The sequence below is a fragment of the Dasypus novemcinctus genome, chromosome 18 (genome assembly GCF_030445035.2).
Source record: "Dasypus novemcinctus isolate mDasNov1 chromosome 18, mDasNov1.1.hap2, whole genome shotgun sequence".
In the NCBI taxonomy this organism is placed as follows: Eukaryota; Metazoa; Chordata; class Mammalia; order Cingulata; family Dasypodidae; genus Dasypus; species Dasypus novemcinctus.
Window position 1 is genome coordinate 70,710,639 of NC_080690.1, and position 15,120 is coordinate 70,725,758.

The 15,120-nt window shown below is 55.0% G+C and overlaps 2 protein-coding genes across 2 annotated transcripts; one reads left to right on the plus strand and one right to left on the minus strand.

Moving 5' to 3' along the window:
- Positions 1-5,658: 5,658 nt before the first annotated feature.
- PTH2 (parathyroid hormone 2) lies at positions 5,659-12,918 on the minus strand. The gene is made up of 4 exons (XM_071209384.1): positions 12,249-12,918; positions 6,614-11,519; positions 6,395-6,522; positions 5,659-5,842 (listed from the first exon to the last, which is right to left on the minus strand). Exons 3-4 carry the CDS (start codon positions 6,517-6,519, stop codon positions 5,671-5,673), a joined length of 297 nt encoding a protein of 98 aa, XP_071065485.1. The 5' UTR covers positions 6,520-6,522; positions 6,614-11,519; positions 12,249-12,918; the 3' UTR covers positions 5,659-5,670.
- An 18-nt stretch (positions 12,919-12,936) lies between these two features.
- GFY (golgi associated olfactory signaling regulator) lies at positions 12,937-15,086 on the plus strand. The gene is given in 4 exon segments (XM_058280584.2): positions 12,937-14,068; positions 14,190-14,363; positions 14,738-14,838; positions 14,840-15,086. Coding segments are annotated over 4 exon segments (1,506 nt in total). The 3' UTR covers positions 14,939-15,086.
- The last annotated feature ends 34 nt before the right edge of the window (positions 15,087-15,120 follow it).

Consider the following 15,120-nt stretch of genomic DNA (forward strand, 5'->3'; position numbering starts at 1 on the left):
GCCACACAGCTAATTCCAATGACTGAAACTACACTGCAGGGCCCCAGGAAGCCCTTTAGCAGGCCCCCTGCACTAGCTCACAGCCTCCAGTGTTCCTGCCTCAGTGAACGTCAGACTACTTTGAGGGGCTCTTGGACACCTCTTCTCCCTAACCTGCCCTTCCCTCCTCCCTCATCTATGCCTCTGTCCTGCCTCCTTCTCCAAGTCTCGACTCAAGGCCACCACCTCCCCGTGGGAAGGAGCCTGAGTTGATCTAGTCCTAGCAATGTCCTAGGTCAGTAGCAGGGACCTTCCATCTTCCTTTAAATGCATACAAGGGAAGCGGATGTGGCTCAACTGATAGAGCATCCGTTTACCATACGGGAGGTCCAGGGCTCGAACCCAGGGCCTCCTGGCCCGTGTGGGGAGCTGGCCCATGCACAGTGCTGCCATGCGCAAGGAGTGCCGTGCCACTCAGGGGTGTCCCCCATGTAGGGGAGCCCACACACAAGGAGTGCACCCTGCACAAAAAAAAGCACAGCCTGCCCAGGAGTGGCGCCACACACAGAGAGCTGACGCAGCAAGATGACGCAACAAAAAAGATTTCCAGTGCTGCCTGATGAGAATGCAAGTGGACACAGAAAAACACACAGCAAACGGACACAAGAGAGCAGACAACGGGGGTGGGGAAGAAGGGGAGAGACCAAAAAACTCTTGTTTTTGGACCATCTCCATGGCTTAACTTTGATGCCTTATTATGCAGTAGGCCCCTCCTCACCAGAAGTAAGGCTGAAGAGGAAAGAGGGGTGTTGGAAACTGAGGCACAGTGGTCTTGCAAAGAGAGATGTGCTGTTTGCATGGCTACGCTTGCAACCTAAGGAATGCAGTAATTAAGACTTCCTGGCAAACAGGATGAAGCTGTTAAAGGCTGAAAGAAAAGATGAGCACATAACTTTTTGTAGTGAACAGAACACTTAGACTTTGTACCTTGAGATAAAATTTTTTTAGTTCCTTAGATCATGAGTAATGCTAATAGTTAACTGCATGCTGCTGCTTGTTCTCACATAGACTGGGGTATATAGAGCCCCTTGTAAACAAATTGTCTGAGGAGTCTCTACTTGCAGACTCCCTAATCCCAGCACTCTCTCTCTCTCTCTTTCCTTCTCTCTCTGTGTTTCTTTCCCAATATCCTTCAGGCCAAAATCTCTAACAGAGGGGAGTACATGGGGACCGAGAACCCCACCCTGCCCCAAACAAATATTTTATTGGGCACCCACTGTGTGTCACACGCAGCCTAGGTGCTGGAGTCATGCAACAGTTACACAGACACCTCCATCTCCACCCATCACCTCTCTTATCTGTTGTTGACTCTGCGTCTCTTTATATATGCACCTCTCTCTCTCCAGCTACAGATAGCCCTTCTCCACGTGCCTGGAAACCCAACCATGGGCAGCCCCAGCTTAGCAATCACTGCCTCTGAGGGGTTTGTCTGCCACCACTCATACGTAAAAATCTCAAGGCAGGCCTCTGATTGGCCCAGATTAGTTCAGTGGCCTATTCCTGGCCAGCCACTGAGTGCAGGGGGTGGGTGACAGTGAGTGGCCATGCCTGGGTCACGTGGTCACCCTTGTGACCAGGGAGCAGGTCATGAGATTGGCAGCCCCACTGGAACCATGTGCAAGACAGGCAGTGCTCAAAGGAAGGAGAGATGCTCTTGGCAGAAAAGAGGGGAAAGGATCTTGAGTCAGGCACACATCGCAGGTGTCCCCTAAAGTGCAAATGGCAACTGGGAAATGGGCCAGGGTGTCATTTGTTCACTCAACAAATATTTATTGATCATCTTGTCATAGCTAGAGCTTGCAAGGTGAAGCTGGAGAGGGAAACAGGCCCTCCAATGCCTAGCTAAGGAGCTTCCATTTTCTCCCAAGGATGGTGGGAGTTCTTGGAGGGTTTATTACCCATTTGGTTGGGGTCTTAACACTTTAGTACATAGCCAAATCTTTTTTTTTTAAGATTTTAAATTTATTTCTCCCCCTCTTCCCCCTGTTCTCTGCTTTCTGTGTCCATTCGCTGTGTGTTCTTCTGTGTCTGCTTGTATTGTCATTAGGTGGCTCTGGGAACTGATCCTGGGACCTTCCCGAGTGGGAGAGAGGTGATTACTCTCTCGCACCACCTCAACCCTCTGTTCTGCCACGTCTTCTTATATTCTCTCCTCTGTGTCTCTTTTTGTGCCATCTTGCTGCACCAGCTCTCAGCGTCAGCCAGCACTCCTGCACAGGGAGGCTTTCCTGTGCTGGGCAGCATTCCCATGTGGGGTGGCACTCTTGCACAGAGTGGCATTCCAGCATGGGCCAGCACTCCGCGTGGGCCAGCTCTCCCTCGCCAGGAGGCCCCGGGCATCAAACCCTGGACCTCCTATATGGTAGACGGGAACCCAATTGGTTGAGTTCCCAATCCGTTTCCCTAGTTAGCTAAATCTTAAGAAAACAGATGGATGAAATTTTATGTATGTATACCCCCATGAAACCATAACCCAGGTCAAGATATAGAACAGTCTGAGCACCCAGAAGCCTTCCTTGGGAGAGCTCTGAGCAAGAAAGGGACAGAGATCTTAAAGACAGACAGTGCTAAAATAAAATGTGTGACCTCCAGGTGTGGGCTCAATGGGAGCCCAGAAGAGTCACCCAACCCAGACTGGGAGGTCAGAGAGTTCTGCCGAGAAGAGACATCTGAGTTTAGTCTTGAAGGATGAGTAAGGATTTCAATAAGAAGGAAAGGGGGGGTGGGAAAGAGCCTCATGTGTGGGAAGAGCCATTGACAGTATCAGGTGCTGGAGGAAACAAAATTGGAACCAGGGAGTGTGGCAAGTGGAAATAAGAGGTGGGCAGGAGCCCACGAAGGGTTTTGAGCACTAGCATGAACTTCATGGGTTGCAAGCAGGGAAGGCACAGAATCAAATCTGGGTGAGAAAAGGACCTTCCAGGTCCAGGGCAGGGGATGAGTAAAGGGGCGGCAGGGAGGGGGCAGGGGGGAGACCTGAGCTGATCCAGGGCTGTGTGGATGGAGAGGAGAGGCAGGGACATGGCGGAGAGAGGCAGGGTGCAAGGGACAGGCTGTGAAGGGGGTGAAGGAGAGGGAAGGGCCAAGGACAGCATCAGGGGCCCGGCCCAGTCACTGGTAGACATTCCCCGTCTTGGGAAACCCATAAGGAGTGGGTTTGGGGGAAGCCTGAGTTCATTGCCGACATGGTGGGCGTGAGGGCCCTGGGGGAATTCCAGGAAGAAGATAGATCCCCGAATCTTGCGCTCAGGGAGAATCCTGGCTGGACATGGAGCTGTGGTCGGGAATAGAAGCTGTGGGGGCTGCTGAAATTTCCTGGGGAGAGGGAGAGTGGGGAGGGAAGGGGTTCCAGGCACCATTTTGTGAAAGGCCTCAAACTCTGGGCAAGGGATGCACGGAGGAAGAACGTAGAACAAAGGAAGATCCCAGGCCGGGACCCACCCCCGGCGCCGTCCAGCAGGCGGGAGCCTCCCCACCGGGTGGTTGAGAGGTGAAAGTCGAGCGCCCGCGGAAGAGGGCCGCAGGCGGCGGCTGCTCGTAGCATTTTAGACGCGATCCTCCGGGAGAGCCGCGGACATTTCTGCACCTTTGAAACTGCACAGATTTGCGTTCCAATGATCTCTCGGCCCCTTCCCAGCGCCGACAACGTGGGGAAATTCCTCGTGGCTTGAAGACGCTTTCACCTGTAAACTTTAGCCTTCGGGTGGTTTTGAGGAGTACAGATAGTCCTTGCTTTGTCTCTGATCACAGCGGGAACAGTCCCGCCCCCAGAGCTTTAAGGGCCAATTAAAATGCGATCCGCCTCCCGGAAATGCAAATTCCGGGAGATCCTGTCTCCCTCTGCGCGCCGGCCCCGCCCCCCGCCCCCCCCCCCCGAGCCGACGCGCCCGACCCCGCCCCCTTTCCTCTAGGCCAATCAAAGCGCGGTCCGTGGGAGCGGCGTCCCGGGCGGGCGGACGCTGGCCCCCCGCGTCCCGCCGGGACTTGGGTTGCCATGGCCACCACTGGGGGCGGGGCTAGAGAGCCGGCCCGGCCTCCAGGGACAGCGGCGGATTCTGATTGGCTGCTTCCTCCTTCCCCTGCGGTCCAGGTGTCTGGTCGACCCTGCCCCTCCCCTGGCGGGGCCCGACACCTGGCTCCCCGGCTCCCCTCCAGGCGCCCCCGCCTGCCCCCCACCCCGTCTGCCGGGAAGGGCACAGTCAGGAAACCCTGAAGAAGCCGCCCGGCCGCCGCCCGGGGCCGAACCCCTTCGCTTGGGCCTTTCTCTGGGGGCCGGGCGCGGGCTGGGGGCTTCTCAGGGGGCATCTGGTTTACTTCTCGGAACGGGTAAGGAAAACGAGGCTCGGAGTCGTCAGGGGGCCCTTCCCGAGCCTCGCAGCCGGGCTCGGGGCCCCGGGCTGGAAGGTCAGGGGCGTCTCCGCCCAGGTCCTCCACTCCCCCGCGAGGAGGACCGCGGAGACGAGAGGCGGGCGGGGGGGCGACCTCAGAGGAAACCAAGCGTGGAGTCGCACCCGAACAGAGACGGACACCAGGGGAAGGAAGGAAGGAAGGGCTCGCGTGAAGCGGTCAGTCAGGGGGAAGGAGAGGAAGGAAGGAGAGAGGAGTTTTCGAAGGAGAAAAAGAGAAAGAGAGGGGAGGCAGAGGTCCCCAGAGGGGGGAGAAACAGAGGGGTGGAAGGAGAGATAAAGAGAAGAGACTCAGAGAGAGAGGCACAGGGACACATAGAAAGGGGGACGGGGACCCAGAGGGAGGGACGGAGACCCAGAGGGGGGGACAGAGACCTGGAGGGAGGGGGACGGGGACCCGGAAGGAGGGGAATGGGGACCCAGAGGGAGGGGACAGAGACCCAGAGGGAGGGGACAGAGACCCAGAGGGAGGGGGACAGAGACCCGGAGGGAGGGGGACAGAGACCCGGAGGGAGGGGGACAGGGACCCAGAGGGAGGGGGACAGGGACCCAGAGGGAGGGGGACAGGGACCCAGAGGGAGGGGACAGGGACCCAGAGGGAGGGGGACAGAGGCCCGGAGGGAGGGGGACAGGGACCCAGAGGGAGGGGACAGGGACCCAGAGGGAGGGGGACAGAGACCCAGAGGGAGGGGGACAGAGACCCAGAGGGAGGGGGACGGAGACCCAGGGGGAGGGGACGGAGACCCAGAGGGAGGGGGACAGGGACCCAGAGGGAGGGGGACGGGGACCCAGAGGGAGGAGGACAGGGACCCAGAGGGAGGGGGACGGAGACCCAGAGGGAGGGGGACAGAGATGCAGAGGGAGTGGGACAGAAACCCAGAGGAAGGGGGACAGGGACCCAGAGAGAGAGGGGGACAGAGACCCGGGGAAGGCGGAAGAAAGAGACTCTATGGAGAGGGACGGAGACCCGGAATAAGAGGAGGGGACAGAGCCAGGGCTGGGGGGGGACAGAGACCCAGAGAGGGAGAAGAGATTAGAACCCAGAGGGGCTGGGGAGGAAAAGAGAGGACGGGAGGGAGAATGACAGGAGGGAGGCGGGGGTGAAGATGGTGTGTTTTAAAGGAGAGAAAAAGAAAGAAAGGGAGGAGCGTGGGGGGCGAGCGGCCCCGGCCCCCGGCCCGCGGGCGCGCAGGAACGAGGCGCAGGCGCGGGCGCACACGGGGCTTTATTGGGCGCGCGGCGCGCCGGGCGCGTCCAGCACCCGCAGCTGGTGCATGTAGGAGTTCAGCCAGTGGCGGCGCTCGAGGGCGGCCCGCAGCCGCGCGCGCTCCCGGAAGGCCGCGTCGTCCGCCAGCACCAGGCTCCGCCGCGCCACGGGGCTGCCGGGGGGGCGGGGGCTGCGCGGGACAGAGAGAGGCGGTTACGCGCGCGTGCCGGCCCCGCCGTCCAGCTCCAAGCCCTGTCACTGCCCCTGGGGCCCCGTCTGGCCGTCGGGCTCTTCCTCTGTGTGGGTCTCTGCGTCTCTCTGTCCCCCAGGGTGCACTTAGCGCCCCCAGAGCTCAATAAACGCTGCTCCGGGAATGGATCCGGTTCTGCTTCGACTCACGTCAAGTCTCTAAACGCTTTTCTTCCAGGCTCAGAATCTCTTTCCTTATCTCTCCAATCTCTAACCCCACCCCCAACGTCTCTGTCTTTCCTCTCTCTCTGGGTCCCTGTCCCCCTCACTTTGGGTCTCCGAACCCTCCCTCTAGGTCTCCATCCCCCTCTCTCTGGATCTCTGTCCCCCTCGCTCTAGGTCTCTGCCCCCCTCCCTCTGCGTCTCTGTCCCACTTATCACTGGGTCTCTTCCCACTTCTCCAAGTCCCTACTTCTCCCTGCTTGTCCTCTCTTCCCATCTTTCTGAGATCCCACCCATTCCTGGGAATCGTCGTCCCCCCTCCCACACATACCCGAGGGCCGCCGCGGGGGGCAGGGCTACTCCTGAGGCAGGGCGGGTAGCCCAGGGCAGCAGCAGCAGCAGCAGCAGCAGCCGCCGCCGCACATGGTGGCTTCTGGGCACCTGGCAGGTCTCCATCACCTGTGGAGAGAGAGCGGGAAGGACTCGGTGAGACCCGCGCCTCTCCCAGCCCCCACCCCCACCCCCTGCAGCCGGCCGGCGGGCCCCCTACCGTGCAGTAGGCTGGGTGGCAATGCCCGCAGCCCCTTATATCGCCTCCACAGCCCCCGCCAAGGCAGTGACGCAGGCCCGGGGGCTGGGGGGCCGGGGGTCAGCCCCCCGAGCTCATTAGGAGCTGCCAGCAGTAATGAGGAGCCGGGGGTGGTGGCCCTGCCGCTGCTTGGCCACCACTGACTAATTGGGACCTGAGAAGAGAGAGGGGACAGACAGACAGATAGAGAAGTGGACCCAGGGGGTGTGTCAGAGGGATAAAAATAGAGACTGGCTGAAGGACTGTCACCTCAAAAGGCAGAGATGTGCAGAGAGAAAGAGACACAGCGTTGACAGGAAGGACTGATGGGAAGAAAAATGCACAGAGATGCAATAACAGGAGAGGGACAGACAGGGTGACAGAGGAAAAGAGAGTAAACAAGGAAGCAATCCAGGAAGGAAGGAAGAGGAGGGGGGAGGACAAACAGCCAGACAGAGATGGAGGGCAGAGAAGGGATTGTGGAAAGGCAGAGGAGACAGAAGGACAAACAGACTGGGACAGAGATACCAGAGATAAATCTGGGCAGGGAGAACCAGAAAGATGGAATACAGGTGGGGAGGGGGGAAAGGCAAAGGACAGCACAGGGCATGTGTGGTTGGGGGGGGTGTGTGGTTGGATGTGGGGGGCATGTGAGGACAGGCAGGGTGACAGCGGGCAAAATCAGAAAACCTTAGAGACCATGAAGGGGGGGCAGAAAAAAAGGCTGAGGGCTGCCCTGTGGTGGGTCTCAGCCCTGCCCTGGGAAGGTACTGGGGGTGTTGAGAAGATAGGGCTCAACACCCCCCAGGGGGAGCGGATGTAGCTCAGTGGTTGAGTGCCTGCTTCCCACATGGGGTCCTGTGTTGGAGGTTTGGACCCGAAGGGTATCGGGAATGAAAGAAGAGAAAAAGGAAAGTGAAAGAAAGAACAAGAAAGAAAGAACAAGAAAGAAAGAACGAGAGAGCTGGGATCAGGGGGTCTGTGAGTAATAGCTCCTCAGACAACTTTAGTATTTACAAGGGGCTCTCTATATACCCCAGTCTACATGACAACAAGCAGGAACACATAGCCTACGTGACATCAAGCAACATGAGTTACCTATGAGCATTACCCATAGTCTAAAGAATTTTTTAAAAATCTTATCTCAAGGTACAAAGTCTAAGTGTTCTATTCACTACAAAAAGTATGTGCTCATTTTTTCTTTCAGCCTTTAACAGCTTCATCCCATTTGCAGGGAACTCTTAATTACTGCATTCCTTAGGTTGCAAGCGTAGCCATGGAGACAGCATATCTCTCTTTGTGAGGCCACTGTGCCTCAGTTTCCAACATCTCCCCCTTTTTGTTTTAGTCGAGGTGACCGTACCTGTCTTAGGTTGCCCTCCTCTGAGAATCTTACCCATCATTGACTACCAGCCAAGCTCTTCGACTTGGGGAAATTATTGAAGTGCTTTTGCTAGCACCAGATTATTACATACAATGGTTTTAATATTTGAACTAATGAGAGATGAAAGATTTTCAGTATTCCAACAATATTACAAACTACATTAACATGAGAAAACATTGTACTTTATCAATTACAGCAGGTTATAGTTTTGTTTTACCAAACTAAACATCACTGAAGAATTTGATAGAGCATCAGGGACCCTGCAGCCTGTCCCAATTGTTTGCTTAGTTCAGGCTCTTGAGATAAAAGACAGTGTCTCTGATGTTTCTTTTCATTCTGAAAAAAGGATTATTGGTTAACATAATGTCAACAGTAGAGTTTCAGCCACAGATTTTATGCAGCTAGATTATTATCACCATGCCAGGACAGATGGTTGGGCTATGCACACAGCCTTGGGGAGGCACTGCAAAAGTCCATTGTTGACTTTTCTACAGGTAGGAGAATGCAGGCTGGCTTGACTTGCCTAAGGAAATACTAAAGAAAGTCTTAGCACGTTTTAAAACAAAGTGATAGCGACACAGCTGGACATTAACTTCTTGCAACAAACTAGCAATATTTGGGACTGTTGCATACTACAGTGTTATTTTAATTTATGATAAGAGGTTGTTTTTGTGACATACCTTTTTATAATAATTAAAACCATAATTAAACCACATTGTACTTCTGTTTAATATTAGGCTGAAATATTGGTAAATTTATACACTCTCAAGTATTCATTTGAAATTTTTTTTTTAAGATTTATTTATTTATTTAATTTCCCCCCCTCCCCTGGTTGTCTGTTCTTGGTGTCTATTTGCTGCGTCTTGTTTCTTTGTCCGCTTCTGTTGTCGTCAGCGGCACGGGAAGTGTGGGCGGCGCCATTCCTGGGCAGGCTGCTCTTTCTTTTCACGCTGGGTGGCTTTCCTCACGGGCGCACTCCTTGCGCGTGGGGCTCCCCCACGCGGGGGACACCCTTGCGTGGCACGGCACTCCTTGCGCGCATCAGCACTGCACATGGCCAGCTCCACACGGGTCAAGGAGGTCCGGGGTTTGAACCGCGGACCTCCCATATGGTAGACGGACGCCCTAACCACTGGGCCAAAGTCCGTTTCCCTCATTTGAAATTTTTACTCATACAACTTTAATTAACAGGGGATTAAAAAATCTTGTTAATTTTATAACACTCTCTACTTAACTTATAACATATTAAATTAACTTAACTATTTTATTACCTTAATTTTTCTTTCAAGGTAAAAGAACAAATTTTTTGTAACTATTTGAAATAGAAAGCTACTTTTTAGGATTTGATTTTGAGAAAGCAGATTTGAACATTATTTTCCTTTAAAAGAGATAAGACCTTTTCTTCTTCAAACACTGAGGAAATGATGAGGTTAAAGCACAAGAAGCTGTTTTGATTATTCAGGAAACTTACTAAAACAGACTAATGACTTGAGAGACTTTGAAAAAGGACAAAATTTTTTATCTTTGCATTAGTATACTATTTTGATACTAAACCTTTTAAAACTTTATAGACAGACCCATCAAATTTTACTCCACTTAAATCATAAAAAATTTCTTTTCCATGAGCCTTTTATACTTTCAGTATTCACCTAGGTTTTGTCCCACACTCTATTCTTTCCCAATAATCAATCATTTTATCTTAGGACAAAATCATCTCCTGTTTCCTTAAAAATAAAAACACATTCCATATATCCCACATACTAAGTTACCAGGCAAACTTCTTCTAATATATAATTGCCATCAACACTAAACAAGCTTGTTAAAATAATGAACTTCTCTTCACTTTAAATACTCAGTAACATGCAATACTAGAAACAGTCTTTTAGAAGCAAGTTGGCAGGGGAGGCTGGCTGCTGACAAGTTTTCCTGTTATAAAATTACCTTTCATTATTAGTACTATTAATTCAGGTTTTGTTTAATAATGACTTTTTGGAATTAGACATTTAAATACCTTAATTTAAGCAATGCTTAGTTAAACTTCTTATAATTATTTATTATAACCATATGGACTATAATTATATTATTTTAAGACAAATTTTACCTTCACAGAACACATTCCCTTACTTAAACTTACCATAGTACCTTCTACAACTTGCCACATGCATTTAAGTTCCAAGAGTTTATGAAAATTAGCCATCCTACTTTAGGACAAAACACACCTTTTAGAAAAAACTTATTAAATTTCAGTCAGCATTCCCACAAACTTTTAACCTTTTTAAATATTCATTTAAGTTTTACATCCTTCATTTTATCCTGTGAAGAAAAATAAACTATTCATTTCAATCTAGGCAAGAACTATTTTTTATGAAAAGACTTACAGTAATTTTGTTAATCAAGACTTACAATATTTATCATTGTAGAAATCTTATTAACATTTAAACTTAAGTATTAATATAAGTGCTTATTTAATTTTTAGCCATTTGAATAGAGCTCTTTAATTTTTTTTTTCCTGTTGGGTCATCTGAAATAAGTTTTTATTTATTTTTTTAAAGATTTGTTTTTTATTTATTTCTCTCCCCTTCCCCCCCAAAAAAAAAATTTGTATTTATTAATTTATATTGCCATCCGGAGGTATTAAAATATACACTGACATTGAACAAACAGACAACACAAAACAATTAAAACACACCAATACAAACATAGTTTACAATTGACTCATCAACAATGCTTTTGTATTAAAGAAAACAATTCTAGTAATTTATAACTTTTTACAGGCACCCCATTAACTTTCAGTAAAGTTTTTAACACTTGCAAATATGCTTCCACCCATTACCCTGATGACTTTGCGGAAAAAGTTACTTACCTAAAAGAAGACTCTAGTCACACTGCTTTGAACGTTACCCAACCCTCGAAGAGGTCTTTTCTGTGGTTCCCGATACTGATTTGGAAGACTCACTAACTTCTTTCGGCCCCACGTTGGGCACCAGATGTTGGAGACTTGGACCCGAAGGGTATCGGCGATGAAAGAAGAGAAAAAGGAGAGTGAAAGAAAGAGAAAGAAAGAACAGGAAAGAAAGAATGAGAGAGCTGGGATCAGGGGGTCTGCGAGTAATAACTCCTCAGACAACTTTAGTGTTTACAAGGGGCTCTATATATCCCAGTGTACGTGACAAGAAGCAGGAACACATAGCCTATGTGACAACAAGCAGGAACACATAGCCTACATGACATCAAGCAACATGCAGTTAACTATGAGCATTACCCATCGTCTAAGGAATTTAAAAAAATCTTATCTCAAGGTACAAAGTCTAAATGTTGTGTTCACTACAAAAAGTATGTGCTCATCTTTTCTTTCAACCTTTAAGAGCTTCATTCCATTTGCCGGGAACTCGTAATGACCGCATTCCTTAGGTTGCAAGCTTAGCCATGGAGACAGCACATCTCTCCTTGTGAGGTCACTGTGCCTCAGTTTCCAACAGTCCTGGATTCAATGTCTGGTACCTTCTAAAATTAAATTAAATTAAATTTTAAAAATAAATAAAATTTTAAAAGAGGGTGCCCCCGGGCGGTAGTCTGAAAGTCCAAAAAGGGCTGCAGCCTGGGTCTCTGCCTGGCAAGCTGTAGAAACTAGAGCTCGTCCTTCCCCAGAGAGGAGGAAGCTGGGGGCTGCGCTCCTGGGTCTGAGAAGGGAGACGACAGGGACCAGGACTCCCAGGTTCAAGGGCGCTGGAGTCCCGGCCTCCTGGATCCTGAGGAAGAGGGGGGTGGGAGCTGAGCCTCCTGGGTCCAAGGGAGGAGGGGCTGGGGCCCCATCTCCTGGGTTTTGAGACTGGAGGGTGCCAGGGACCTAGACTCTTGGGCTGAGAGGACCAGGGGCCCGGATTCTGGATCTGAGGGAAGACGCCTGGTTGCTGATTCTCTGTCCAATCTCTAACTCCTAACAGGGCCCTTTACCTCTGTCCCTTTAAGAGCCCAAGCCTGTCGCTAGGTTTCCAGCATCCCTGGGGATGGGGTCAGATGCGTCACCCCTGCCCTTGGGACCCTACCTCCCCCTGCGCCCAGAGCCATTCTGCAACATTCACCTGCCTCTGCTTCCAGCTCTGCTGCCTGCTGTCATCTTGGACTGCACTGAGCAGGTAAGAGACCCCAGGACCCCCTCCAGGACCCCCTCCAGGACCCCCGGTGGCCCCTGTCCCATCCAGGTCCCCTGCCCCCACCTGCCCGAGCACACACCTGGGCGCCGCTGCTCAGGAGCTCCTGGGCACCCCGCTGCCTCCTCCGTCAGCACCCCCGGTAAACACTCCTGCCCTGCAGGCTCGGGAGTCCAGACCCAATCTCTCCAGCGCGGGGGGATTGCGGCTCCCAGCCCCCTTCTCCCTCAGGGCCCAAGAGTTTAAGACCCCCGTCTCCTCTCGTCCCTGGAACCCAGGCCCCCCAACATTCTATGCATCTGAACCTCCTTCCTCAGGAGTCAGGAATTTAGACTCTCGGCCCCCTCTCACCCTTGGGGACCCTGGGAGTCTGGGCCCCCTCCCCACCCCCGTCCCCTCCACCCTCAGACCCGGGAGTCGCCGCCGTCAGAGGCTCCTCCAGTGTGAACAACTGTTGAGTTAAGGTGTCCCCCCGCCCTTGAGAAGCAGAAGGGGCTTGGAGGGGGGTCAATCTTCCCCAATTTCTTTTGGGAACCTTCAGGGCAACAGATAAGGAAACTAACTGCTACTAAGACTTGCGAACACCCCAGGGCCTCAGTCTCCCTTAGCTACTGCGGCTCCAGCTCCGCCCGGGGACGCGCAGTGGGCTCCGCCTAGGCCGGCGCCACCCCGGGCGGGCCTCGCGGGCGGGCCGCGGGCGGGCCTCCAGGGGCTTCCGCCTTAACCCCTTCCTTCCCGTTCCCCCGCAGCTCTAGGCGTCTCCCAGAGCGATGAAACGGTTCAGCCGGATGCTCTTCCTCCTCCTCTCCCTCCCGGCCGTGCTGGGCTCCACCGCAGCCCCCTCGGCCTCGCCGTCCGACCTCCCTGAGATAGGCCCCTCGGGGATCTCGCCTCTCGCCTCTGAAAACTCCACTCGCCACGGGCCTAACCCAGAATCCCCTGGGACGGTGGACCCTCCGCGGTCCAAGACGCCTCCTGTGGTCTCCCCTGAGGCCTCGCCCCCTGACTTCACTGAGACCCCCAACCCTGACCTCCAGGAAAGCCTGCACCCAGAGTTCCCCGAGACCCCCCAGCCTCACCCCGTCAAAACCTCCCTCTCAGAATTCCCAGAGACCGCAAGACCTAACTCCTCGAAGACAACACACCCAGAACCTTCTGCGACCCCCAAACCTGACCCGACTGAAACCCCACACCAAATACTCCCCGACAGCCCCCAACCTAAACCCTCCAAAGCGTCACCCCCAGAATCTCCAGAGACCCCAAACCCTGACCCAACGGAAACTCTGCGCCAAGACTCCCCTGGGCTGCCCAGACTCAATTCCACTGAAATTCCACGCACGGAAGTCCCTGAGGCCCCAGACCCTGACCCCACCAAGACCCTCGACCCCAAATTTCTGGAGACCCATGATGGGGACACAACCGAGTCCCCAAACTCTGAAATCTCCCAGCCCCCCCATCCTGACCCTAGCGAACCCCCCCACCCAGAATCCCACGGGACGCACAACCCCAGCCCCACTGAAGTGCCCCAAACAGAACGCCCTACACCCCACTACCCAGACACAACCGAAATGCCCATGACCTCTGACCCTGAACTCGCCACTCATTTCCCAGAAACTCCTGCACCCTCCGGGGATGAAACTACTGCCCTAAACGAGGTGCCCCTGAACCCCAAACCGGAACCCCTTGTGGCCACCCAGCCCGGCTCCCCTAAACTGCCCGCCTCAGATTCTCCGGGGACCGTTGAGCCGAAGGGCTCCCAGAACCCTGGCCCCGCTCCTCCCTCAGCCCGGATGGCAGGGCCCCCCAACCAGTCGGCCCCCGCCACTCCGCGGGCCCCCCAGCGGCGCGGCCGAGGCGAGAGAGTCGACACGATCATCGTGGTGGAGCGGGTGGAGGAGGCCGGTGAGCGGGGCGCCGACGCCCGGGTCTGCGGGAGGAGCGGCGGGGGGCGCGGGCTCGGGGGCTGGGGAGGAGGGGGCTCGGGGCTGAGGCTCCTCGGGCCCCCGGGCCTCTGCCCCCGCAGGCGTGACTCTGGTGGGCCGCCCGCGGGGCGCGACGGGCGGCGCCCTGTGCCTCTTCCTGGCGGGGACCGGGCTGCTGGTCGGCGTGCTGCTGCTGCTGTGGTGCCTCTACCGCCGCGCGGCGCGGCAGCGGCCCTTCGCGCACCACCGGCTCCCGGACGACGCGGACGAGCCGGGTGAGCGCCCGCGCGCCTGCCGCGGGGTGCCCGGGCCGGGCGGGCGGGGCTGCCGCTGTCCCAGGTCCTTAGAAGCCCGCGGCCTCGGGGCCGGGCCCTGCCCCCTGATTCCCAGGAATTTCACGCGCCCGCCCAGGCCCCGCAGGGGATGCGGCGGGTGGGAGCCCCGGGCCCCCCGAGCCCCGCCCTCCCCTAGCCCCGCCCCTCCGCTGCAGGCCCCGCCCCCGCCTCTCCAGGGGCCCCTGCCCCTCCGGGTGAAAACCCGGTGCCGATGGGTGGGCAGAGACCTCTCTCGGGCCTCCTCATTGGCCAGCGGCACAGCGGAGGGGGCGGGCCCCAGGGATGACCCCGCCCCCTGCCCCCCCCCCCCCCAGTTCTGCACCTGGACGCCCCTAAGGACCCCTACGACCTCTACTTTTACGCGCCGGACGCCTGGGTCCCGTCGCACATCGCCACCAAGCAGCCGCCGCCCACCCCCCCCGCTGCCGCCCAAGCTGCCGCCGCCGCCCCGCGGGGGGCTCCCGCAGCGCCTGGAGGCGCTCTCCCCGGCCGCGCTCCCCAACAACTTCGTGTGAGCCCCGCCCGGCCCCCCCGGCTCTCCGCGTCCCCACACGGAGGAAGCGCCCAGAGCGCTGTCCTGCGGGCGCGCTTTGCTGCACGGCGGGCCCCTCGGGGAGCGGGTCGCACGGCGGCCGAGCTGAATAAAGCCGGTGTTCCCGCGTAGACGCCTTCTCTGGCCTGAGTCCCCGGGAAGGCG